The sequence below is a fragment of the Mixophyes fleayi genome, chromosome 3 (assembly GCF_038048845.1).
Source record: "Mixophyes fleayi isolate aMixFle1 chromosome 3, aMixFle1.hap1, whole genome shotgun sequence".
Taxonomy (NCBI): domain Eukaryota; kingdom Metazoa; phylum Chordata; class Amphibia; order Anura; family Limnodynastidae; genus Mixophyes; species Mixophyes fleayi.
In genome coordinates, this window is record NC_134404.1 from 38918299 (window position 1) to 38945769 (window position 27471).

Below are 27471 nucleotides of genomic sequence, written 5' to 3' on the forward strand. Positions count from 1 at the left end.
CGAATCATAAAAGTTCAGGGTTTTTAATATATCTTGTGGTGACCCACTCCTATACGCAGTCCAGGTACATTTATTGGTGCGATTCATAAAAGTTCAGGGTTTTTAATAGATATTGTGGTGACCCACTCCTCTACGCAGTCCAGGTACATTTATTGGTGCGAATCATAAAAGTTCAGGGTTTTTAATATATCTTGTGGTGACCCACTCCTCTACGCAGTCCAGGTACATTTATTGGTGCGAATCATAAAAGTTCAGGGTTTTTAATATATCTTGTGGTGACCCACTCCTCTACGCAGTCCAGGTACATTTATTGGTGCGAATCATAAAAGTTCAGGGTTTTTAATATATATTGTGGTGACCCACTCCTCTACGCAGTCCAGAAAGATACCTTGTTGCAACGTTTTGGACTAATAACTATATTGTGAGGTGTTCAGAATACACTGTAAATTAGTGGAAATGCTTGTTATTGAATGTTATTGAGGTTAATAATAGCCTAGGAGTGAAAATAAGCCCAAAAACTTGATTTTTAAACTTTTTATGTTTTTTTCCAAAAAAATCCGAATCCAAAACCTTAAATCCGAACCGAGACCTTTCGTCAAGTGTTTTGCGAGACAAATCCGAACCCCAAAAATAACGAAAATCCGGATCCAAAACACAAAACACGAGACCTCAAAAGTCGCCGGTGCACATCCCTAGTATAAACCATGGTGTCAGTCTGAAACACTGACAAATTGTTGTTCTGACCCACAATTTACACTTTATCTGATGTGAGCAGCTGAAACCCAGACTAATAATCCTGATAAATGCAAAATTCTAAGAGCAGTTTGGAATGCAACGCGATCTAAATATTGCAATACGTTATCCTAAATGAGCCCTAAGTTTGTATCCAGATAAGTTTCTTACACTGTGTAGTATAAGGTGATCTGTGTGTAATACAATGTGTTGCCATCTGTGGAGAGACAAGGAAATAACATTTATTGCAAGCATTGGGATATACAATCACAGGTCTGAGTTGAAACTTAAAAGCCAGAAAATAGTGTATTATGCAATGATCCCAGTGACTGCAGTGTTTTCAGTTCTGGTTTCCACGGGTTTCATTCTGTTTGGTAACAGACCAAAAGACCTGTTTATCAAAGGACGAAGAGACCTACTGCTGGCGAAAACTGGAGATTTCGCTAGTAAACGGGCTAGTTATGAAATCACCCTATGGAGCATATTTATTATCAACTGCATTTTAAGCCCGATTAATTCCAATCCTTATCGCAAAGATAAGGATTGAAATATTGTGACTAGTTATTAAAATTCTTCACTAGGAAATACAGTCACGAAAAAATGCTGTTCCTGCAAAGACCTGTCTCCTATGTCCTCTATGGTGACTACCTCAAAGTGGTCATCTTTGTGATAGTAACTACTGCAATGCTCTCCCCATATCATCATCATCACCATTTATTTATATAGTGCCACTGATTCTGCAGTGCAGTACAGAGAGCTTATTCACATCAGTCCAATTGGAGCTTACAGTCTAAATTCCCTAACATACACACACAGAGACTAGGGTCAATTTGATTTCAGCCAATTAACCTACTAGTATGTATTTGGAGTGTGGGAGGAAACTGGAGCACCTGGAGGAAACCCACACAAACATGGGGAGAACATACAAACTCAACACAGATAAGGCCATGGTTGGGAATTGAACTCATGACCCCAGTGCTATGAGGTAGAACTGCTAACCACTTAGCCACCATGCTGCCCCATAGGCTTCAGCTGGTGTTAGCCATCAGGCAAAAGTTCAGAAAATCTTTGATTTTCTGAACTTGTTAAATGGTGCAAAAAAATCCCCATATGGGGACTACTATTGTGTTTGAAGTGACAGGGCAAGTTGCAGATATACCTGATATGTTTCAGCAGTTTTGGGGGGATTTCAATGAAAAATGTCTTTGATAAATAGGCCCCTATACATTAAAGGCCTTACCGCCAGAGATAACCCTGTCTCCGTAAAGTTATTGCATGGGAGACCTATATCACAAATAGGTATACTGATGTATTATCTGTTCTGTTAATGGCATCATTGGATGGTGTTGACAGAGCAATGGAGTTAAAATATGCTTTATTCTTGAAATAATGTTTAAAGTGTTTAATTTTTTTGAAAAAATTCTATACTGTATTTAATTATGTTTGTTTTTTTACTTAGGTGAACTGAAAGTCCATATATGTGTTTTTAGTTCCAGTGCACATGTGCAAAAACTGGCCTCACAAAGTGATAACTTATCTTTGCCCAGATAAGTAACATTCATGTGCCTTTCGCAATATTTTCTTCATGAATGCTATGGATAATTGTTTTTTTTTTATTAATGCCACTAAAAAAATCCACAAGTAGGGGACCAATAATAAATAACCTCTCAAAGTTACCATAATGAACCCTTACAGCTACAGGCATGCAGCAAGCATGTGAACTAATTGGAGTCTAGCTGTGCAGCAATTTTCATTCACAATTGTTGTGTTTACAAGGCTGATCTACACCACCCACCATTGATTGTTATGCAAGCTGAGATAATCAGCTTTTACCTCAGATGTGCAACATGGGAAATACAATAATGTCTTAGAAAGCATTACAAAAAAACACACACATGTGTATAATACTGCTGCCATGTCTATATGATAATAATAATAATAATAATAATAATAATAATATGAGGGCATGTGGCACAATGAGACCTGGCAGCAGCAGTTTGGGGCTAGAGAGACCAGGGAGGTGATTGCTGCGCAGATTGCAGCCAGGTGCAGGGCTGTAGGTGGCGCCCTCAGGTTACATTACAGACGGGGCTGGGTGGTGACTATGTAAGTGGGATTGTTTCCCCTCCTCCCAGTGAGTTAAGGAAGAGATCCCAGTGAGCAGCAGCAGCAGTGTGGACGGAGCAGTAGTAGAGAGAGGAGGACTGGGCTGGAAGATGGACATGTTAGCAGCGCTCATCGCGGTGCTGGGGATCTGCAGCTCGCTGGCTCTGGAGGTAAGAGCAATGCCTGGGGTGTGGGGGGGTATTAGCCCTGTGTTTAGGTATTATCCCGATGTTTGTGGTACTGGGGGTGATATGGAGGGAAACTTGATTGCAGACTGATTACCTTGTACCTGCCCCCCACCCCCTATATGATCCCACTGGCCCCCCCTCCCTACTATATGATCCCACTGTGCCCCCACCTGGCATGGAGCTTTGTTAAGGGGTAGTGGTGGGGGTATCAAGGTTCTAATAATGAGGCTGTTTGGTTCTCTATATTACCACTCCTTCCATGGTCCAGGGTGGTCTGACAGCTCCTGATCCCTGGGCTCCCCCCTCCATGCATCTCTGGGGGTCTTTAACCTCTTCAGTGCTGACTTGTGGTTGAAAAAGGTCTGTTTCCTGCAGTGAGAGGGTTAATAAAGGAGTTTCCTCTCCCCCCTGTGTAACCCCTTCCCTGCTGGCTGTGAGCTACCTGCACAGGTGCTGGTTACTATACAGAGAGTGGAGACCTTTAGCCCGAAGGCAAATATTTAGCTTGTGTTCTCTATCATTTTTTTATTTTTTTTTCTTGTTTAGTTTGTTAGACTTGTATTAGAAGCTCTTGTGCCACTGGCCAGACACTTAATTGTTACCACACTTACCTGTTGCATGATAAAGCTCTTTGTTTAGGACTGGGCTTGTTTTTAGGCCAAATAAACCCCCCTCTGAGACTGCCTAAGGGGCTACTTCTTGGATATCCTTAGCTTATCACAGCCATGGGTTTCAGGTCTTATAAATGGGGATCCTCACTTTTTTTTTTTTTTGTATGTTGTGATTATTATTTCTGCCAACTTTGTCAGATTTGACCTGTTCTCAATCTGAGGGTGGTGTTTGTTCCCATACACTTCTGAAAATCCAGTTGGTGGTGGGTGTTTTTGTTTTGTGTTTTTCTTTAACAGGAAGAATTGTTCCCATTTTAAGGTTGAATACTGTTCAGTCATTGTTGGATTTTTGTGGAAGTTCAAGGAGACACGTGTCTGATCTGTATTGCCACACACTGTATGTGTCTGCTTCCTATTATACCACAGGATTGAGGACTGCTTTATCCTGTGTTCTTGATGATTTCAGAATAAGGAGGATTTCTGCCATTTGGGGCTCTGTACCTGAAATCTATCACAATTAGGCTGGGTACACACTACAGAAAACTCCTCCCAATGCGATATCGTTAACGTTTTTACCAACGACTGAAAGTCCCGATCAGCATGCCGATTCCTGTGTACACGTTTTACAAGTCTTACCTGTAGATCTGTGCTCTCCATCTGTCAACCATTGGCTAAAAAGACTGACTCTGTAAACTCTCTGGAGATCTGCCTACGCTGCTGGTCGTGAGTGCGTACACTGCAGGATTGGGATAACATCGTTTTATAGAGATTTTTAGTCTGGATATAAAATCAAACGATACGATGTGCTTTGGTACGATAAAACACAATCGTGGGACCGTACATACTAATGCAATATTGGACCCAAGTTTATTGTGTGACTGGCACAATAATTGGGTGAAAAACCTGTAGTGTGTACCCAGCTTAAAGTGACTCCTTGACTGGTATTAAACAGAGCACAGGGATGGATTGATTGCATTTCTCTTGCTTTGGATAAGATACCATGTTTGCGCTGTTTTTATATATGGGATAATGCACTCTATTGTAAACTTATAGGGCTGCTTGAAGTTGCTGTGGATTGATGAGGCTGTAGGCTCTTGTGCAAGTCCCAAATCCAAGGTGACTTCGACTATGCCTTTTTTATTTTTTATTTTTTTATTTTATTTTTTTGAACATTGCTGCTTGTTCTGTTTTTATAAAACAAAAATGTATCTTCTAACGAGTATGTAAGCAGTGGGTACTAATTTAATTATATTTCCAGCATTTTTTTTACACATGAGCATCACTTGGCTTAACAGAACATTTGTTCTGTTAATTGTACAAAAAATTATATAATATATATATATATATATTATATAATTTTTTGTACAATTAATATTTTTAAATCTCTGGCACAGGATTACTTCTCCATAATGCTTACTATCCAATCTTACATTTATTTGCACAAAGCTGTCTAGCCAGTTTAATAATGGCACACTTTTTTTTTTTTTTTCCTAAAGTCTCATATTAATTGCTGCTCGTGAATATTAAATGACAAAAGAATTCTAAATATTCTGTCTAGGAAAGTTACATGAAAAGCTGGTGTGTTATTATAGCTGCGGTAACTGTGGCCTTTCTTCATGAGCGATAACATCACATGTGGATGTAGTTCTGCCTACCCTATGTTTAGAAAGGTTTTATATAATGATAAATCATCTCTTAAAGAATGATTGTGGGCAGTGATTTTTATTTTAGACCTCTGATGGGCAGTTGGATTAGAGGTTTATTTTCCTGGAATCTCGGACCTGTCTGTGGATGAATCGAGAGGGGGCTGATTCTCTCAGCTTTCTGTATCTGGGGTATATTTCTAGTATATTGGATGCAGGCTCTTGGCTAGGACGCTGGTTACCAGACTGATTTAATAGTACTGTGATTAAGAAGCAGCTGCCATTCTCTGGATTTTTTTTTTTTTTTTTTTTTTTTTTTTTTTTCCTCTATGCATTTTAAGTATTAAATAACTTCCTACATCAGCGAAAGTTCTAGATCGCCCTTTCACACATGTAAGCTTCGTTGTGGAACAGTAATGGCTCTCTTTCCCGGATGTGGCTAATCTTATGAGAGCTTCTGCTGTCAGGCTATATACTGTACTCGAGCCCAGCTCTGAAGCCTACAGGATTGTACATAAAATACAATAAAATGCGCATGACTTCATCTGCTTCTGTAACAGAACCTCCTGGGCGCCCGCTGTAAAAACCCCATTAGTGTCGCAGTCACCTGCACATGGTGCTGGCAGCTGTTTTGTGGGTGAAGAACAAATGTTTGGCGCTGCCTAACAAATCGCTGATGTAGTGCACATAACTGAGTCATTTGATGGCTCTGTCACTACTGCGGAGGGCATGTTGGGTCAGACTCCCAAGTGGATGCTTCCCCCCCCCCCCCCCCTCTGTGCAGGTGATTACCTGTGGCCACCTGCAGACCAAGGGTTAATGCTGCCTTTGAGGGATGACCCGGTCACTGACTCAATAAGGCCCCCACCAGGTCCATTCATTGTCATAGATTGTGTCACACTCCCAATAATGTGCAACTTCCTGCACCTGTCACCATGATCCTGCAGCGTAACAGTGCCACCCTGTGACCAAATAATCATGAAATTGATTGCTCACAGTTCTGTTTATAATGCTTAAATGGCAAAAAAAAAAAAGCTTGAAGATAGTTGTGACCTTGTATATGGCAAGGTGAGAGGTATAACCACTTGTGAGCACATGCTGGGAGGTGTGTAAAGGCTGCTGCATGCACAGTATATAGTATTGTGGAATCAGCGTTTACCTCTCGCCCACTCTGACAGGATGTTTACTGTCTGTTTACAAGTGAATCCTGCAGTCTGTTTGTTTTCTGGGGAATAGCCTCTGGTGCTCCAGCCTGCAGGACTAACTGTAACTGAAATGTAAAATGCAAATCATGATTGGGATGTTGGCAGGTGTGGTTTTGTTATATCCATCTGATAGTGTCTGCATAACTTAAAAATAGTGATCCCTATTTTGATGTTGGAGGACCCTGCGCTGTCTTTAGCGTCTTGCTTGCCTCAGTACCCCCTCATCCCACCATTATTCGGCCCATGTAACCTGCAGCCCTGTCCTCACATAATGGCTGAAGTGGACAGGTCGCTTCCTCTCTCAAAGGTCAATTTAAATCCTCTGTGGACACAGATCTGGCTGCAGATTATCCCACCCACTTGGATAAACAGGAGTAATGACAAAAAAAAACTGCTATAATGTTGGTCAAATACCATAGTAATAAAAAAATGCCTTCACACCTGTCTGCAGTTGAAAGAAGATGTTATAGCAATTAGATTTTTAGTAGGAATATCTACAACAGCCATACAGTCTAATTTTCAGACACTTGAGAACCACTTAATCGTCGTATTAGAAAGTTGGATAATCTCTATATAAAGTTTATACATGAAGTGCATGCTGATTGGAATGGTGGAGGTCGGTGATTGAGACCGGTGCAGTATAAAAACAATGTTAGAACACTGCTGTCCTGTTTAGTAGCTCTTGGGTGTCAGTGTTTTAGCCTTGATTTCTCCCCCCCCCCCCCCCCCCCCCAACCTTGCAGATTGTACAGAAAGACCAACACAGGACAGCCTCTCCCCCCTAGTAATTATATACCAGAGACCTTAAATGTATTTGTGGATCTCTCCAACTAAATGTTGGTTGACCTAGGTCAGTGATTGCTAACCCATGACACTCCAGGTGTTATGAAACTACAAGCCCCAGCATGCTTTGCCAGTAGATAACTAGCTGGTGGCTGGCAGAGCAGGCTGGGACTTGTAGTTTTGCAAACACCTGGAGTGTCACAGGTTAGCCATCACTGACCTAGGTTCCTATAATGATTCTGTATTGGATACCCAGAATAAAGCAGCAAGGAGAGGATTTCTGGCTTGAGTAAACCTGTTGCACAAGTGCCCCTCTTCTCTGTTTTATAGTACATGACTTAATCATGCAAAATAAACATACTCTGGCACGGATACACTCGTGGCAGCTTGGACATGTCTCAAAGGAACACTGGTGGCGAGTGTGACTACAACAGATATGCCACTTAAATGCACATGTTGCCAATGCTTGATGGAGGCAGCCATTTTGTGTGCTGAACTAGTGACATCATTGAGAAGCTTCATGAATAACACTGGTGCTTGAATATCAGACCTTATCTAATTGTATGTGGAACTTCCTCCTAATATTGGTTTAAGTCTCTACCTTCAATGACGCTGGTAAAAAATTAAATCCTTTTCAATTAAATTCATCAAAGCTGCCTTCTGTATTGCAAACAATGGTGGTAAATATATGCGGTTCCCAATCTGTGAAAGGAGGAAAAGACGACTAATTGATAAAGTGCCTAATTGCTTCCTCTTAACACTGTTCTCTAAAATGTTTTCTCCTGCTCTTCTGGTGCGGTGGGTGACTGAATAATGGGTCTATAAAAGACTGTGCCAGGTCTTGCTGACTGGAAAATATCTTTTTCCCTCATGCTGTATATGCTGTGTAATACTAGAAGCGTTTTATAAACTGACTGGATTGATATACAAGAGCTTTGTAGCGCTTCATCGTTTATGTGCTAATACTGGAGACAATACGTTTTACAAATTACATGCAAAACGAAGGCCATGAGGAGATATATTCTTCATAGTTCCCTAGGACAGTAGAATAATTTCTTTGTGGCTCAGCACTGACAGTTGTTAATGACTATAATCTGCTGTTCACTGCAACCCTTCAGCGGGATTCTATTCTCCAAACAGGCTCTGTCTTTAACGCTATGTTTTTCAAATGGCTGCACGGCAGCAAGAGTAGTTGTCGTGCCTGCCTAAAGGATTTCTGTGTAACCCTGTCATAGTATATCGGTGCTCTTGTTCCACATCTCAGCCCTGGTATAGTTAATGCACTGCTCGAATGTTAATGTGGAAAGTGATCTGCCAGGCTGAAAGGACTTGCTGATGTCTCCAATGCACTGTCCTCCCTGGTGCTCTGTGTAAACATGTCCCAGGTTGGAATAGATTACAGTATTGTGTGCAGATCAGATAAGGTTTCAGTGGTGACTGAATACAGGTCTGCCTGCTTACAACACCTGTCTGATCTAGTAAGCTTGTACAGAACTGTGTTTTATATCTCCCTCCATCCTCCTGTGTGTGAGGCTTGCTGTATACTGTTGTATGGCTCAGTTCTTCCCCCCCCCCCCCCCCCCACAGCACTGGCGGCAGGCTGCAGGCCTCACGACTTCTACAATTTATGTAGCACACCTAAAAATGTGCATTCAGTATCCATGTATGGCTCTCCTTGCGGGGAGAAGCCTAGTTACACTAGTGGAGGATTTTATTTAAATGCAGACTGTAGAGCAGCTGACAAATGTCCCTTGCAACTTGCCCAATGAGATGCCATGCTGTCACGGGGGGGGGGCACCTAAGGCCTGCCCTGATTAAAGAGATTGTTTGCTCCCTATGTGACGGTTTGTGATGTGGAAAGACATGTCTATATGTAGCCTGGTCGTTCATGCTCTGAGACTTATTTTCCAGTTTGCTTAGTGCAAATGCTATATGCAGAAAAAATACAAGTCTAGCAGTTTTCAAATCCTTCACGGCTCTCAATTGCCTCCAAAGCCGGCCATTTCTGCTGTCTACTATGCATATAACACACTGCTTCCTATTGCCGTTGCTCCTGCTTGCCTTATTGTCGTACCTCCATGATGTCTTAACTTTGAATTTAATGTTTGGGTTGACGTGGTCCTATGTCCTGTCTGATTGGTGGGCATATTGCACTAAACACTAACCTTGCTCGTAACTGGTGCAAGCAAAGTATAGTCGCTCTGACTATAAACCAACTATTTGCAAGATTTGCTTATCCACTAATGTGGTGTTGCTTTTTTTTTTTTTTTTTTAGTAGTCTCCAGTACAATTGGGAACTTGACTTGTCTCTGTTGTGACCATTTCAAAGGATCTCTAGCTATGGTTATCTAGTCATTTTCCAAGGAGCATCAATTTAAAAAAAAATCCTTACATCGTGGTGGGGAGATCTTCACAAAGCAAAAACATTTGAGCCAAGCGTCTGAGTAGTTGGCGTGATCTGGGCACCATGACGGTACTGGCACTAAATCTGCTTGTGTTCCCTGTACATTGTTGGAGCTATTGTCCAAAGCTTTGATACTAGTTTATAAAGAAAAGTGTTGGAGCCACTTTTGTCTGTATTATACTCCGTCCCCAACCTTAATGACTACGTAGACTTGCTTTTGAGACCTTATTAATAGTACCAAGGGAAAATCTTCCATAAATCTGTATTTGTTTGCATGGTGTCTGCAGTGATGCTGAAATGACCTAATTATACCAACGAGTACCAACATGTAGATTGCATGTCAACCTGGGAGAGGAACATCGAGGATGACTGGGACAGTTCAGCTTTATCTGAGTCACATGATGACATAATGTGCTGTTTATATAGTTGTGTTGGAGTTTTCCATGGAGAAACTCGTTTATAAAATGCATTGTTGGTGAAATCGTTCTTCCTTGATGTAGAACAATCATTGATGATCATATATTGGATCAATATGTTACTTGCAACCTTGAGTCTTGCGATATTGAAGCATTCAGAGACTTATTGATGGAACAGAATATAAGGGATGGTCTATTTGTGAACAGAGCCTATGCCCTATAGAATTGTGATGGACTGTTTATTGACCACACAGAAATGGCCACAATGTCTCCACAAATATACATTATGTAGTGTTCTGCTTATTCATCTACCTCATACTTGCCAACTTTTTTCAGATGGCTTCCGGGAGCTGCGGGAGGGAGGTGGGCGTGTAGGGGGCGGGGCTCCGCAAATCGCGTCATTTTAGCCCCGCCCCCGTGACGTAATGACGCAAATCGCGTCATTTGACAGCAGGGGGCGGGGCCAAATGCCGCGATTCCCGGTGAATCGCGGCGTTTGAACAAAATTCTGCCCACTTCACTAGGAAGTGGGCAGATCAGGGAGATTGCCACACTCTCCCGGGAGTCCGGGAGACTCTCGCGAAATGCGGGAGTCTCCCGGATATTGCGGGAGAGTTGGCAAGTATGATCTACCTACCTTCACTGCTGTCTATTCTCCCACAAGCTTATAGCCACCTCCCCTTCCTAAAAATCCAGTAGCCTAATCCATCCTAAATTTTAAAGTGGTTCTGATATAGGGCAAGAAGCACATTATTTGGTGTCTAATAAAAGCTTGTGATTAGTTTTGGAAGCCGGTTACATGTCTGCTTTCAGCTTTTAAACTGCAGTACCAAAATTACAGCTGTTTGGGGTGGGTTACTGCACCCTTTCAGTGCACCAGTTTTACAGAAATTGGACTAACCCTCATTTTATAACTCTTGGATTAGCCTGGGTAGTATCCTGCATCTCTACACACCACAATGTATGCTAGGAATTTGGAAAACTTGTAACTGGATGTCTAATAATTCACCTTAAGTTATTGCCAGTTGGTCACTTTAATCTAGCCATTATTTTGCAGTTCTCTGCTATAAAGTTATACATTAACAAAAAATATGCTGAAAAGGTTGAACCAGGGCTAGTGAACTTGGTTGGTCATTTTAAATACACAAAGACAATTTTGTAAGACAAATCTAGCTAGGATACTGTCTACAGTAGGTAGATGTAGCCTTGATGAATATTTCACTAGCATTTATCTATCTTGGCAGAATAGTTGGCTGCACTGTTACTCCTTTCTGTCGCCCCTGCGCTATACCCTTTAAAAGACATCAAAGCCTAAAATACTAGTTATGTATGTTGTACTGTGTAAAAGCTGCTTCGATCTCAAAGTGTAATTCTAATTTTCATGTAAATGGATTCTATTAAATATTAAGCCCAAACTTGCATACCTTAAGGGACCATATAGCAGATGCAGACAGTGACATAGGATTGTTCTGATTTTGCTTTTTGAACTGAGTGTGCATTGATTTGAATGCCCTAGGTAACAGAAGCTGCCATGCAGCCGTGAGCTGGTCTCTTTGGTGTAAAATTCTCTGCGGGTGTTGGCTCTGAAGATTCAGGTATTAAATGTAACCAGGCCGCTTGGTGGTGTCACAGTGGAGAATGCACATGCTGATTAGTGATATTGTGACGCAAACTGTAGTTTTATCGCTACAAGAATCGCCCTACCAGGACTACATTTTGTAAAGATGTAAAGTCCTGGGATTCACAGAAGCTCCAATAGGGTCACAATAAGACGAACTTCTTGGCCAGATATTTGCCTTAATTCAGAGTGACCTAGTGGTTAGCACTTCTGCCTCACAGCCCTGGGGTCATGAGTTTGATTCCTGACCATGGCTTTATCTGTGTGGAGTTTGTATGTTTCCCCCCCGTGTTTGCGTGGGTTTCTTCCGGGTGCTCCAGTTTCCTCCCACACTCCTAAAACCTACTGGTAGGTTAATTGGCTGCTATCAAAATTGATCAGTCTCTCCCTGTCTGTCTCCCTCTCTCTGTCTCTATATTCGGGAATTTAGACTGTAAGCTCCAATGGGGCAGGGACTAATGTGAATGAGTTCTCTGTACAGCGCTGCAGAATTAGTGGCGCTATATAAATAGATGATGTGTAAATATGGCATTGCCTTCAAAACAAACCAAACCTCAACTTCCTTTATCCACCATGAATGTTATAAAACCTTGCTCAAATCTTGCTGCTTTAGGACAGTGTCCTAATGGGCCAAAAAGCTGATGGCATCGCTTCCCTCTCCAAATCCATGATACAAGCAGACCTACTCAGCATGTTGCTTTATTAAATATTCCCTCCCAATATGGCAGCCGGCTGAAAGGGCGTGCTGGGCACAGCTGGCAAACTAGAAGCTCTTACAAAATCTGCTTTACTTACTGGAGATCAAATTCCCAGGTACTAATTCAGGTGGAAACAAACATTCTGCTTAATGAGGCTTTCAAATTTGTCGTCACTTGTTGCAGTGCGTTTAACACGTGTTTCATGTCTGCTTCTGATGCATCTCTGTGCACTTAAACTTGTGTTCTTGCTCATTTTAGTTCATTGTAACCTCAAAGACCCAACTGCATGATATTCCTTTTGTTAAATGCAATTTTGTCATGGGTTGGTTTTTTTTATTACTATGTTGGGATTTATAAAGTAATACTTATTGAATATGATTATTAAAATGCAGAATTGTCATGTACTCAGTAAGTAAAGCTTGAGGATTGCAGCACACGGTACTATGCAGCAAAATGTCCCTGGAAACCATTCTAACGTGCGCTACTGTTACATTCTAACTTGAAGGGGAAACGGGGGAGTTTACACTAAAAAATGACTGCAGATTAAAGTCTCTAAATGAGCTGTGGGCAACTTAGAAGTGGCTCTTGTGGTCTGTCTAATAACCAGGAACCGCTTTCCAACACGTCGGTGATTTAGGACTTGGTGTGTTCAGACTCAATCTACATGTTTATGGATATAATTGGCTCATTTAACTCTGCCTGGGAAGGTGACTGAACTGGCGGTGCTTAGTTACAGCATCCTTTATGACCATGTCCCCTCTTGTATGATGTAAAAGGGCTGAAGATCTGATGCCCTATTAAAATAAACGAAGAAAAAAACTTGGTGTTTGGTTCCAGCTGTGTCTTGCTGCAGGAGTCTTCTACAGAGGTCATGCTCGGCCCTTTCCTCCATTTGGTTTGCTGCTTCAGTGTGCATTTAAATGCCCCTACATAATTCAGTCAGAATAAGTACTTCAAGTGTACCTGTCTCTTATGGGGGCAGCCATTTTGGAGAAAACAAATGTTAGTGTGTACAATATTTAGCACAAAATAAACACGATTGGGGAAAACTAGTGGTAATACCTACCCCTGTGTCTTCAATGTGTATTATATGCAGATTTATGGGAAACTTGGAATTTAATTGCTATGCTTCCAAAAAAATGCCGTCGACCTTGTCAATCTAATATACCTCAGTCTGTCTTCTGACCCCCAAAAGCATATTTATCAAACTGAAATCTATTCTGAACTCCCCCATGCCAACCCATCTGGCCGTCCACGCTGCTTCCTACTTCAGAGACCAGAGTGATAAGATCAACTAGGAAGTGTTTCCCCTGTCCTGCACGCTTGGTGGTCTCACAAATGAAGAGGAAGTCTCTCCTATCATAACCCCACTACTTGCCCCCTATCCCCTCAAGTCAGTCACCTGCTCTCTCCTCATATGAACCTTAACCAATCTCCACTGGTAGCTTTCCATCATTAATCAACCATGAGGTAACAACTACGCAAATTCTGATTACAACCCAAAATCCCTAAACTCCCCTGACACTTTCTGCCTCACCCAACCTATTGGGGACTCGGTTTAAGGGCAAAAGCCAGTCTGAAGAGACACTTCAGGGTAGCACTGTGGCTCAGTGGTTAGCACTTCTGCTTCACAGCACTGGGATCATGAGTTCAATTCCCAACCATGGCCTTATCTGTGTAGAGCTTGTATGTTCTCCCTGTGTTTGCGTGGGTTTCCTCCAGGTGCTCCAGTTTCCTCCCACACTCCAAAAACATACTAGAAGGTTAATTGGCTGCTATCAAAAATTGACCCTAGGCTCTCGCTCTCTCGGGGCAGGGACTGATGTGAATGGGTTCTCTGTACAGCGCTGCGGAATCAGTGGCGCTATATAAATAAATGGTGATGAGGGCTCGTGGAAGCAATTGCTTCTAAAACTTCCAGTGAGGCTCAAGCCCTGTAATTAACACAAAACAAACTTTTTTTTGGTTAGAAAATTGGCATTTTAACTTTGGGACCTCTCCCCAAACATGATACTGCATAAATATCACCTCCATAATTTAACAAATGATGAAAAGGTATCGACTAGTCACTAGACTCTAACACAAGCAGTGTTTTAGCTTATCTGGACTTCTTAGTCATCTATCTTTTAATCACTTGCCAAGCCCAGCACTGTTTCCAACAGAAAGCTCATGTACACATAACATGTTTTAACATTAACCTGGGTGTGTTTTAATGAACCCGTATCCAGTAATTTGTCTGAAGAGGCCGACTGCCAGGTGACCTAGATGTAATAGGTGCTGGTTATCTGGTAATTATGGAGCGCTCTACTCTGGTTTTGGGGAGAGGCCAAAGGCTGACACTTGATTTAGGTTTAATGCACCAGTCTCCTACATTATGGGGGCATGTATGGTGCCACAAGATTGGGGAAATTAAATGAAGACAATGACTTGATGTACACCGAACAGGTGGATTTTTAAGCTGTTTTTAGTAGCTGGTTTGGGAGTTGCAGTGAAGTCTATCCCATTGCTCAGGAGTGGCATGGGATAAGTCTTGGCGTGGTGAGTCTGCCACAGTTTGCAGTGAGGAGTGGGGTAGGAGTATCAGGGGGCTGTGCGGGTAATTAGTATTGGATTTGGTCAGAAACAGGGAGGCATTGCAGGGAGGTGGAAGCAGGGCCACCTTAACAACTTTATGGGCCCCCGGGCAATGCAGTGTACCGGGCCCCTAAAAAAAAATATATATATATGTCCCCTTAACTTACCTTAAGTCCGATCCTCTTCTTTTTTCCGTGACGCTGAGTCTCTTCTGCCCTCTTCCGTGCTGTGAATGCTGGGCGTGACATCGCGCCCAGCATTCACTGTGAGCACAGCACGTAAGAGGGGACCAGGGAGGGAGCCGGATTACAGCTGATGTGACCTCAAGGTAAGTATCTAGGATTCAGACCGGGCACCTGCCCATCGTGCCCAATGGAAGAGACGACCCTGGGTGGAAGTGGGGTGACAGGAGAAGACCCTCAATGTTGAGGGTGGAGTGAATTGGGGAAAGATGCTGGGGGTAGACAAGGAGACTGGACATGAGGGTGGATAAGAGTTGTTGGCTCACAGAACCGTGGTAGTGATACTACAGCATTCATATTCTCAACTCCCTAAAATGACCCTTGTGGGCACTTGAATACTGAAGTGGGGCAGCTCAGGAATCAACTTTTTTTTGGGGGGGGTCAGGCATTTTGATGCTGCACAAATCATGTGGGGGTGTGGCTTTTTTTTTTTTTTTTTTTTTTTTTTTTTTTAAACTACATATGCATTAAAATTATCTAATACAGTGCTGAACGCACAGAGAATAGCAGTCAGTCTGTGGCCGCTAGGATTTCCCTCAAACCTGTTTCCTACTGAATACAATGCACTGCCCTCTCCTTCTGATACTTGACCAGACTGTCTTTTTCAGACTAAAATGACCACGTAAAACGTGTCTGTAGTAGATTTTCTAATGGGGGTGATATCCCGCTGTAATACACATACAACACTCTGCCTATAGAATATTCTGCCACCAGACCAAATGATAGATTACTTTGTAGTCTCGTCCTATTTGTCCTTTTCCTCATTTAGACAAATGCAAAGCGTTCTGTATGGAATCTGTCAGACTTCTCAGGGTGTTAATGTGAAGTAACTTTGTTCCATGTGTGATTCAATCCACAAGTTTTTATAATTGAAGTGAATCATTCATGGGGTGTTACAGACGCCCCAGGTTCAGGTGCTGGGTACTTCACCTCTTGTATGAAGGTCCTGTCTTTTATGGACAGATCTCAACGGGACCTACCTGCTGCCCGGGGTAGGTGCTGCTCTCTAGAAGACAGACTTTCTGGCTGCATCAACTCCTTGCAGTTTGCTGTTACCTTGTAAATGCAGCTCTGACCTGCTCCAGACCTTGCTGATGAGGTGTTGCTGCTAATGAGTGGGGGATGTTTGAGGTGGGATGTGTTTATTTGGTGGAACCACTGAGTTTCCCTTCACCTGAGGATTTGCCACTAGCTGAGTGTGGGGATTGTTTTACAGTCTAAGGGCTAGATTTACTAAGCTGCGGGTTTGAAAAAGTGGGGATGTTGCCTATAGCAACCAATCAGATTCTAGCTTTCATTTATTTAGTACCTTCTACAAAATGAAAGCTAGAATCTGATTGGTTGCTATAGGCAACATCCCCACTTTTTCAAACCTGCAGCTTAGTAAATCTAGCACTAAGTGTTAACTTTAAGTACTTTTAGTACAGTGGAATCACTACTACATAGATCATGCAGCATATAGTGGGCCTGTACCCTACATAAAATGGTCCACACTCTGTGCAGCTTAGTCCTGATAAATGTAACCTTCAGATTGAAGTTTTGTCTTCACTTTACTGCAAAAACTTGTTTTTTTTTGTTTTTGTACATGCTAAAGTGATAACTGTGTATGATATCCTAATTTGCATCCCACCTCTTTTGTTGGAGCTGATATTTGCATGTACATACAGCATATTGACCACTGTCTGAACAAAGCACAAAAAAAAATCCTTGGAGGATCATAATCCTACACTTTCTGTATAAAATGTTTGTTTAATGTGCTGACTATAGTGTATGTACACTGCTAGCAGGGCAGCTTGCTGATCAAGGATGTCTGTCATTTAAGATGCCTTCACAGAAATATGGAAGGGCTTGTGTTCATGAGGGACACAGAACCACATTATACTATTAAGTGACTTACAGAATAGATATATGGGCAGCATGTAGCTGACTTGGGGAAATGACTACAACTTTTCTAGTGAAGCGTATGATTAAAGCTGAGTGATTCAGTGTTATGAGTGGTGCAGTTTTATTACATAAAAACAAGACCTTTTTATATAGCTCTTCCACAGAATGTTAACTGGGCAATCTCTACTACATGGTAACAAGTCTCGACATACATGTCAAAATTGTGTTTTTTGGAGTCGCACATACTTATCCTTTATCTCCAGTTCTGCGTTGTTGTTTGGATTTTAGTCCACTTTAGCTGTCTGACTAAACCCTGTAAGGGAACATTGTAATGATAGCATGCATATAGGGCATAACATTACATATCGTAAACCTTATTTTGCTCAATATTCTTTGCCTCTTCTGTACCAATTTTGGTACCTTCACCCAAAACTGAAAATCCAGAATATTCCCTGAGGTCCAGGGTTCCAGAACTTCTCCTGACGGGCATTAAACGGTATGATAAGCCGGACATGGCAGGAGCTGTGAGGGTAATCCAATGTCTGCTGTGGTCCAGCAATGCTCACTAAAGCTGGGTACGCACTACAGAAATTTCGACCAACTTTTTATGCTGATCGATTTTACATGCAATCGATGGTCCGATCGCTCGGTCCATGGACTGCATACACACTAGCCTTGTTTAGGATGATAAAGGGAAGAGCGGACGTCCCTTTAGCAACTTTTTACAGCCATGTTGTCGTGAGCAATGACTGTAATTTCGTACTCACTGTTGTGGATCGGTTGGAAGTTTATACACACTACACAGCGGAAAAGCGATTGGAACGAAAATATTTAACAGTACGACCAACCAAATGAGGCGACAATCGTCCATTTGGGCAGACTTTCGACCATCGTGTCACTGCACACACTGACCCAACTTTTGAACGAGCGGTCGTATGTCGGCTGATTGAGCCGATTATTGGACGAAAACAGTGTAGTGTAGCCAGCTTCAGGCAGTGTTTCCTGCCGGCAGGAGAGTAGAGGGACTATAGTGTGACCCAGGGTCCCAGGTAATTCTGGATTCATGTTTAATGTCACACCACTGAGGGGGGGTGTTTTTTCTTTTTCTATTCCAATTGCATGTCGTCATGTCTGAAACCAGACATTTAAGTCATTGTTTTACTAGTCGGAGCACCTTATGTACTGTTATGTTACTAGTCAGTCACTTATGGTAATACATAGGTACTATGAGCTGTTAAGTATGTAATCCTGCTACTTCTTGAATGCTGGATCTTGCCAGTTTGCATGGGGAGAGGGAGGGGGGGGGGGGGGTTACAAAACTTATTTTCACACAAGTGTTATAATCCTTGTTTGTCCTGTTGCTATAGTAATTATCACAACTTCTCTTTAGTCGCCAGAGCTAACAAGCAAAGTTCATGGTCAGGGTTAGATGCAACTGGGCACATATGTAATGGTGGTCTCATCTGTAGAAATGGGTGTCACCGTCAGTCTGTCCCTGCTACTACTCTGTTCTGAAAATAGACTGATTCCCAGAAGATTCTGCAAAAAGACTTCTGGGATTGCAATTGCAAAGGGCATAAATCTTTGACAGATATTGGCTTTATTGCTGATATTCAGGGTGAATTTCCCCCCCCCCCCCCAACCGGTCTATTCTTCTGCAGACCTTTGTACTAATAGTGGTTTGTGGCAGGTAGTGGTTTAGGTCATAGTGAAGCTGTACAGTTCAGTGGCTACAGTAGAGCTGGTACTGATACAGTAAGTGGTCTTATCATATTGTCCTGTGTCACAGGCTGTATGGTCATGTGGTACTTTTCAATATGGAGATACAGAGCTAAGGGAAGACCTTTTGGTATTCTAGACATGGTGACGTAAACCCAGGATATAACGTGCATGAAATTCTTTATATTTTTTTAAAAATGCTTTAACCTGGGGAAAATATACCCTGTTACACCAATGTTTTTTGTTTGCTCTATAAAACGATTAAGCAGTTCTGTGGTCTCCGCACCAGTTGGCTGACTATACAGGCTGTAGTTGCCCTTAAACAGATCAGTGACCTCTGACGGGTTTGCTTCTGATAGGTCGCTAAAGCATGGACTAATCCTGACGTCTGCATGTGATCGACTCTTGTGATGCATAAGAGTTTGTGGGTGTCTTTAATTGGTCCGATTTGCAAATGTATTGATATGAACCTGTATTACACCCACCCCCTTTAAAGAGCTGTACGAAGAATCTGCTGTTTCTATCCACACTTTGTCATATTAAATTCCCAAACCATCCAGTCTTAATCTCCTGGTTCCAGATGACTGAGCTTTTGAGAAGGAGACTGTCAGCGTTGAGAGCACTTAGACTAGAAAACCAGCAGCACCAAATCTGGTGCGAGGGGAAACTTCTGTTCTGTCGGTTTGTTTCTACTTGTCTGACTGCAATTTAATTACAGGCAGCTTCCGTGTAGAGAAAGTTTTGGAAGAAATGACTTAGGATGTTGCAATAGCATCTGACACCTCACCGGCTTCTCGTAATCTCTGTGCACTAGGTGTCATTAACTTGTGTAACATCAATTACAGGACACTGCCCTTTAAGTGTCTAACAAACCTTTTGGGGTGGTCTCCCTTCATAGTAGCATCGCGTCCATGTAAAGTATAGCAGTGTGGTGAAGCTGCTGGCGTTAATCATGAGCCATAAATGGGTATAGTTTGGGTGCAGCTTACAAGCCGTTGGATATTGCCACTGAAATATCTGACAAAGCCCTAATTATGCCGCAATGAAGATGTTTGTCCTTATTAGAATTCTTGTCAAGTTTTGTTACTTGTGATACTTTATCCATAGAACGTCTGACTTTCTCGCTCATGCCCCCCAGGCCTTCTCATGCTGCACCCATTCTCCGAAACTCTTCCTCATGTCACTGTCTCCAAACCTCTAAATCTCACTAAACTTCTAGCATAGCACGTCTACTTGAATAATACCGCTTTCATACTGCCGTCCGGGCAATATCCCGGTTATATGACCCTGGGATATGGCCGGGGGCAGAGGCTCCCCTGCAGTCAAAATCCCAGATAGACCACATTCATACTGGACACTGCTCTGCCCGGGGTCTGCATGACAACATCTGATTGGCTCCTCCTGTGATTTTTTTTTTTTTTTTACTTTGTCTGAGACCCAGCATTCATACAGCACCTCAGCCCGGGTCGTCTAGGCTTGCCCTGGCAAAGACGCAGGTTTTTGGTGCAGCATGAATGGGGTATAAGTAGATTTGACCTGACTTGTTTTTTGTTTAGATTCCCCCCCCCCCCCCCAGTAAACACTACAAACATACATACAATAAACAGTACTAAAGCCCACTGTTTTGACAGTGACAGCTTTGCACAGCATGGATTAATTGATTCACACAGTGGGCAGGATCAGTGATCACTCTTGTGTTAAACCTTTACTTGTTCTAATGCCCTGTACATATATACAGTCTTCTTTGTACGGCACTGTGGTAGATATGTGGATCTTCATAAATCTAGTCTAGAACCTCTTTAAAAATGACCAGTTATTGGTCTGTACATGCACTTTTGCAACTCTTACTAAATTGCTTTATTTTTCTACTAGGGATGCAGCAAATCTACTGTCTTTTAGGATTCATCCGTACAGTCTTAAAATTGGTTTGAATACCTTGAAAGGTATTCACATTTTTTTTTTTTTTTTTTGGAAGCGTGTGAAATTTAACAAGTTTTACCTACTGACAATCTCCTATCCAGCCTTCTCATGTCAAATTTCATGACCTGAGCGAGTGCTCATTGGTCCTCGATGGCACTGTGCTCTCCTCATTGAGGCCTGTGAGGACTTCCATAGGTCCTGATGACCACACCTCGGTGCTGTGATCATCGGTGTGTTAGTCTCCTTGTTGGGTTCGGCTTCTTACTTAAAGGGTTCTGCTAGATTTGGCCAGGAAACCCCCTGCTATTCATATCATGCTTTCTATGTCTCTGAAGCTATAACAAAAGCGCATTTTTGTCACATGCATGGGCCATGAAATGGGGAAAGACTACCTGGTGATATAAAGACATGGCTGAGAGGTACAGATTTACCAGCAATGTATTTCTTGACTACTCTAAGCAGAGAGGCATCTTAACACTACTTCTGGCCTCTTGTATTCAGCCTGTGGTTCACAAGTCTCATTAAATTGTCTGCACACAGCAGTGGTCTGTCTGTAAACAGATTACTATACTTACTAGGTATTTGCAGTTAAAACTCTCGCCACATACAGCAAATCCTTAAGGGAAGCTATTTCTTTTTGCTTTAATTAACCCCTTGGGGTTCAGGGGTGAAAACTAAGGGCAAAATTCCTATTTGGTCCAATCTCTGCAGTAAGAATACCAGCTGCTGCTATCACCCCCCCCCCCCCCCCCCAAATTATGTGACTACATCTGGGCTGTGCAGAGTTAAAAATCTATGAAATGTTTCACAATTTCAGGTCTGTTCATTACATTGTGCCCTGAGGTCAAAACCCTTCTTAAAAGCTCATTAACTATTATGATGGACGAGTCTGTATTTAGATCCTCCTTAAGGGATTTTTATGGCCTCCTACTACTTGTGGGAAGAGTGGAGCAAGGACAACAGTTTCCACGTGATGTGTTGGCATTAGGGAAGCTACCCTTGCTTAGAGGGATGCTGTGTAAAGCGTGATATGAATACTTGCATGGAGTGTACACTTGCACTGCGGTGGAGCATTAACGCTTAGTTACTCTGCAGCCCATGTTTTGCAAACATTCCTAACTGGTTATGGTGTCAAAACTGCATGTTCATGTTTAGAGTCTGTGATGTCACGAATTAATGCAATGCTAACTTGTTGTTCCTATCCATCTCCTCTGACATTTACAAAATAAAAAAAACCCACCTGGGTCCCAGCATTACCCTGCTAGTTATGGACTTGCAAAGCATGGCTGGGACCTAGTTCCACACAGGGCCATCATAACAACATTATGGGCCCCCGGGCAAAGCAGTGCACCGGGGCCCCTATCTATAGATATATAGATGTATACAGATAGAGATAGATGTACTTGCTCAGTGACCCTTGTGGGTTTTTTTTTGCAGGTTTTTTCTTTTGCAGGATTATTTATTCTCATAAAGAGCCGTGCCTATGGGGCCCCCTTATCCGTGGGGCCCCTGGGCAGCTGCCCATTGTGCCCAATGGAAAAGATGGCCCTGGTTCCACAACACCTGGAGAGCCACAGGTTGTCCTGGCCCTGACCTAAGCAAACTGTTTTGAATTGTATTTGTTCAGATTGGCTCACTAAAAACAAAGGGTTAATCTGGCTGCAGGCTCCGTATTGGGCAGCGTGAGCTGCTGCAAAATGAGTAACGCTCTGATTGGGTGATTTTAACATCTTGGAAGGTGGTCAGGAGATGAATGATGTATGTTAAATTTATCGTGTGCTATGTGATCAGACGTAAGAATTTTAGTCACTTTAGTGTTTCATTTTTCCATCACACTTAAAAGCTTGTTGCTTTGTGGAAGTTGTACTTTCCACCTACGTGGTATGCAAGGGTATGTTTACCCCTAAGAAGTTGTTTGTTTGGGTACAAACCTTCTTTTGTTTGTATACAAAAGAGCAGATATTTACTGTACACCAACTTTTTACTACATGTAAAGCTCCATTTATGGAGATGAAACAGCTGCTTTAAAAGCATTTAAGGGGACTACAGTACATGTCTTGGTGTGTACATGTATAGGCAGAATAAGTGGTCTTTTTAATCTGAGACCAATGCTGTGGAAAGCAGAATTTTGCCATGTCTCCTAAACTAGGTGATCAGTTCTTAGTTTCAGCTATCCATGGTGTCGCGGTCATTCTTGTGAGCAGCAAGTTTGTGCAAAGCCAATATTCATGACCATGCAGCCCAGGGGTTAGTGCTGAATATGGCTTCAGTCTGCCACATTGTTGGGGACAGGTAGCTTAAGCGTGGCTACGCTTTATATGGTTACAACAGTTTTGTACTCTTGCAGCTAAATCTAGGTGGCAATAGAACAGAACATTTGCGTGGCTTGCATTGCTGTCTCCATATAGTATATGTAAGTCACTGTGCTCCTCTATACAGAAAAGTGTTTAACTAAAATTTTCCATGTGACCTATTCTCTCCAGGGTGAACATGGAAATTCTGATCCAAAACCCCTACACCTAAAACATCATGGGTAGTACTGGAATGTATCTTTAACCTTCACTTAACAGTGGCTTATTGTTATGACTGGCGTGGTTAATGGCCTTTTATGTCTTTCATACGTGTCCTTGCTTTTATTCTGAATGGAATACTACAGGATGCTTCCCCCTGTCCTACTTAAAGCTTCTGACTAAGGAGGACTCTACCGATGCTAAATAAAAGAAACATGCACCAGTTACCGTGGCTTCTGCAGACTGAAACAATTAATGGGCTTTCTAGTCGTCCATAGAGCCTCCGATCTCGACTGGTTAAAGTCCTACCTATAAGCAAATGCTTCCATACACTGTAATAGAATAGTGCCCCCAGTGAACAAATAATGAAAAATCATTGTTTCCTTGTCTCTAACTCTTGGCACGGGGGCATAAACTAAACCCTATCACTATATAAAAATCACCTGAGGTGCTTTTAGATTGCTTAAATTGGGGTTCTACAAGATGGCAACCCTTGTGGACTTTGTTTGACTAGATTAAGGTGTTACCACCCAAGTCCATTTTTATCTCCTACTTGTCCAGAATGTCCTCTGCTTTAAAGTGGCTCCAGACTGCTCTATCTCTGCAGTCAGATGTTCACACCATAACTTCATGAGATGAGGGAGGTTAGTGAGGACAGAGCTGAATGTGATTGGACCACAGTGTCATGTGAGGGGAATGCAGGAAGCCACAGACTTGACAATAGAATGAGCAGGGTCCTCTCCCAGCACAGTTGTAGTAATGCTCCTGTGAAACTGCTGCAGGAACATTGAGTGACCATGTACCTAGTGCTGGAAGTGGGGCATGGTCACTCAATGTTCCTGCAGCACTTCTTCCCCTACTGCTTTCACCATAGAACAAATTCCATTCACTTACATAACCATATTGTTTTTATTTCATAACACCACTTCTAAATTTCCATTTTAACTGCTGCATACACCTCTGTATGAAACAGTTTGTTCATCCAACTTTGTTTCCTAAACTCTACTAGACAGACATGGGGTCAGTCTGCCAAATAAGAATCTCATGAATAACCTGTCTTTTAGCTAAATGCGCTCTGCTAGAGAACAGTGATGTGTTATAACACTTACAGCCATATATATATGCTTCCGAATAGAACTTCTTCCTCTTGAGCAGTGCAGGCTGCATTTATGTAAATGGATGCAAAACTCTTGGTTTGGAATAACTTTCCCCTATTGCATGCAGAATAGATATGGCATGTGGAATCTTACAATTGGGGTTTCTTATTTCCTTTTGTAAATAAGGCTTTGCTCTGTGTTTTACGACTTTGTATATCCAAATATTCCATCTAAGGCCTTGCTTGTCGGTCCGGTTTCTGTTTCTCTGAATCTGTATTTGTAGATCAGAGAGCCTGGTGCACTCATTGGTTAGATTTCAATACACAATCAATTGTATGACCTTCTGGCATAGGATCAGTAGCACAGGCAGACACTTGCCTACTGGAATGTGTGCATTTGGAAAGACCAAATTGTGTTTTCCCCTCACCTCTTCAAAAGCTTATTGTTCACTGAACGTGCTCACGTTGCTCATACAAGTCTGGCACGTGGTTATCGACCAAACAGGGTTAGACGTTTTGTGTGATGGACTTGGTTTTTGCCCCCTCTATGCATGTTTAGAGTTGTAATCTACTCTACAAGCAGCAGAAGTGTACTCTGATATATAGGTAACAGTTGGTCTCTATACCCTTGTCACCTGCACACTACAAAGGGACACCTAAAATGCTCTGCAATGTGTAAGACTTGCACGTAGGACATTTAAATGGATTTATATGGTGCTTAAGCTTTGGTTCTAGATGCTTGCTCATTGTGAAGGATAACAAAAGGGGAGGGCCTCTAGTTGGACAGTATTGATCTAAATCCTGTCGTAATAAAGCGGCATTAATGGTTACTGTGAATAGGTCTTCAAGGAGAATGACCAATAAAAGCCAGACTGAGCATCTGATCTGATCTTTATAGTCAATAGAGGTTTAAGAATTGCGCAACCTCAGCTACATTCACCCACATGTTGGCCCTCTTCCGGGACGGTGGTTATCCTCTAAATTCAGGAATGTCTTGAAAGGTCACTTGGAAACCCAGGGCAGGTCCTCTTAAAGCAGGCCTGTCCAACCTGCGGCCCTCCAGATGTTGTGAAACTACAAGCCCCAGCATGCCCTTCCAGCTATCAACAGGTTGTCGACTGGCAAAGCATGCTGGGGCTTGTAGTTTCACAACATCTGGAGGGCCGCAGGTTGGACAGGCCTGTTTTAAAGCAATTGTAGTTCTCAATGTGTTTTTTTTTTTTTTTTTTTTTTTTTTTTTTTGGGTTTTTTTGCGTGGTTGCCAATAAGTTGTCTGGACATCTACAACTACACTGCAATTTCAGTCTCGTGCAAACAATGCATGTCCCTGGCCTCTCGCAAGATCAGCTGTTGAATGCCTTTTGCATTTTGTGTTTAAAAATTCTAATTGGGGGGAGAGATTTGTTCATCTCTGGCCTGAAAATGGAATCACTTAAGTAACAGCTAGCACTATCGTGTGTGTATAATTAAAGCCCTTTTTTAAAAAAAAAAAAGTATTTAGAAGTTTCAAAATAGAGGTTTACAAATAGCGCATTTTAAAAATCAATGTTGTTTCTCTGGTAACCAGCACTTCCTAAGTGTACAGATGACTATTTTCTTACCGATGTGTGAAAATTTGAGAACTTTGTAGATTCCGTGTAAAATCCATACAGCCTGTTTGTATGGTCACGTATTATCCATGGATGTCTCCAATGTTGAAAGCTCTTGACCTTGGCACTTCTCATGAGGGCTGTGATGTGTTTTTCTTAAATCCACACTTGCCCCTCCAAGGTGAAAGGGTTAGCGGTGTTTGTTTTCACACTACAGGAAGAAAAGCAGAAGAGGACAAATCACCCTAGATACATAGCATAAATACAGAGTATCTGGTCTGTGGTTAGGCCACATAGCAATGAAGTCTGGAATCTGATAAATGATCTGTTTTGCTCACTGGCTGCTCCATTTACTTTACTTCTGACTTGTGTGCTGAGGCCACACAGGGAACTGGGTCAATGTCTTGTCTTTCTGCAGTAGTTGCCTTAATGTATTTAACGTTTCATGTACTTGTGCAAGCTACATGCATGTGAGTGCAATGTCTCTGTACATTTAGAGTTTTCTTTTTTGTTAATGAATGACGCATATACAGCACATACTCTGCATTCAGTTCACCTGCCATGAAATCTGCAGCCTTATTGCACTTGCCCAATCTGTCTGTGCTGAAGTTTTGCACAGCTTGTAGCATAACAATTGTTTTGAAAGTTTTCCCATATTGACATTACAACCTACATGAACCCTAAACAATCTAAAAGTAAGATTAAACCATACTAATTTCTGTCTCAGACCCTGCTGTTACAGGGTTAACCTGGCGGGAAATAAAAGTTAATTAAAAATGCATTTGCTGGTTTTAGCAGGTGACTCGACTATACAGTTGAAAGGTAGCTAGTCCAGAAAGTTGCTTAAAAGTTTGCAGTACATGGTAAGGCTTGTTATGCCGAATCCTGCCTTGAAAAACTTGTATTTTGTAACACTGGCTCTTTATTTAAAAATAAAATACATCCCCCAGATTATTGAGGAAGCTGTTTTCTGATTTAATAGCTTGATTAAGTATTCTAAATCTAAGAATGATTTGGTCTCATGACTTCTAGAATTGGTAGCGCATGAAACTGCTCTTGTGGAACTGATGTTTTTTTTTGGTTTTTTTTTCTATCTATAAAATGCTCCTACCCCGTGAATGTCTGACTACATATTTTATTTTTTTATTTTATAGAATGATATAAAATCATCTGCTCCTGTAGATCTGGATGTGGATGGCTCCGGGGATGATTGGGATTACTCTGGTTCAGGATTGGGTGGTAAGTAAACATTTTGCCATTGAATATCTAAATGCATTATTGGAATAATGGTTTTGGACATAAACTGTAATTGGCAAACCATCGCTGCTTCACCAATTCCACACTAAACTGTATGTAGACTCCTAAAATAAGCACATTAACATGTCAGAACTTCAGGGCTGCCCATGTCACAATTTGTGTATCCCTCGGTCTGGTGGACAGAGTTAGACCATGTAGTCAGTCAAGCTGTTGGAAATTGCGGTGGTCTGCAGGCAACAAAACTGTCCCCATTCATACTGGCTAGATATGTAACTA

The 27471-nt window shown here is 42.0% G+C and overlaps 1 protein-coding gene across 1 annotated transcript in view; it reads left to right on the forward strand.

The window, feature by feature from the left end:
• The first annotated feature begins 2867 nt into the window (after positions 1-2867).
• Positions 2868-27471, forward strand: part of SDC1 (syndecan 1) — a 29760-nt gene continuing 5156 nt past the window's right edge. Inside the window, exons 1-2 of the mRNA XM_075201386.1 lie at positions 2868-3008; positions 27093-27177. Coding sequence (XP_075057487.1) covers positions 2949-3008; positions 27093-27177 — 145 coding nt within the window. The 5' untranslated portion in view covers positions 2868-2948. The remainder of the gene's footprint in view (positions 3009-27092; positions 27178-27471) is intronic.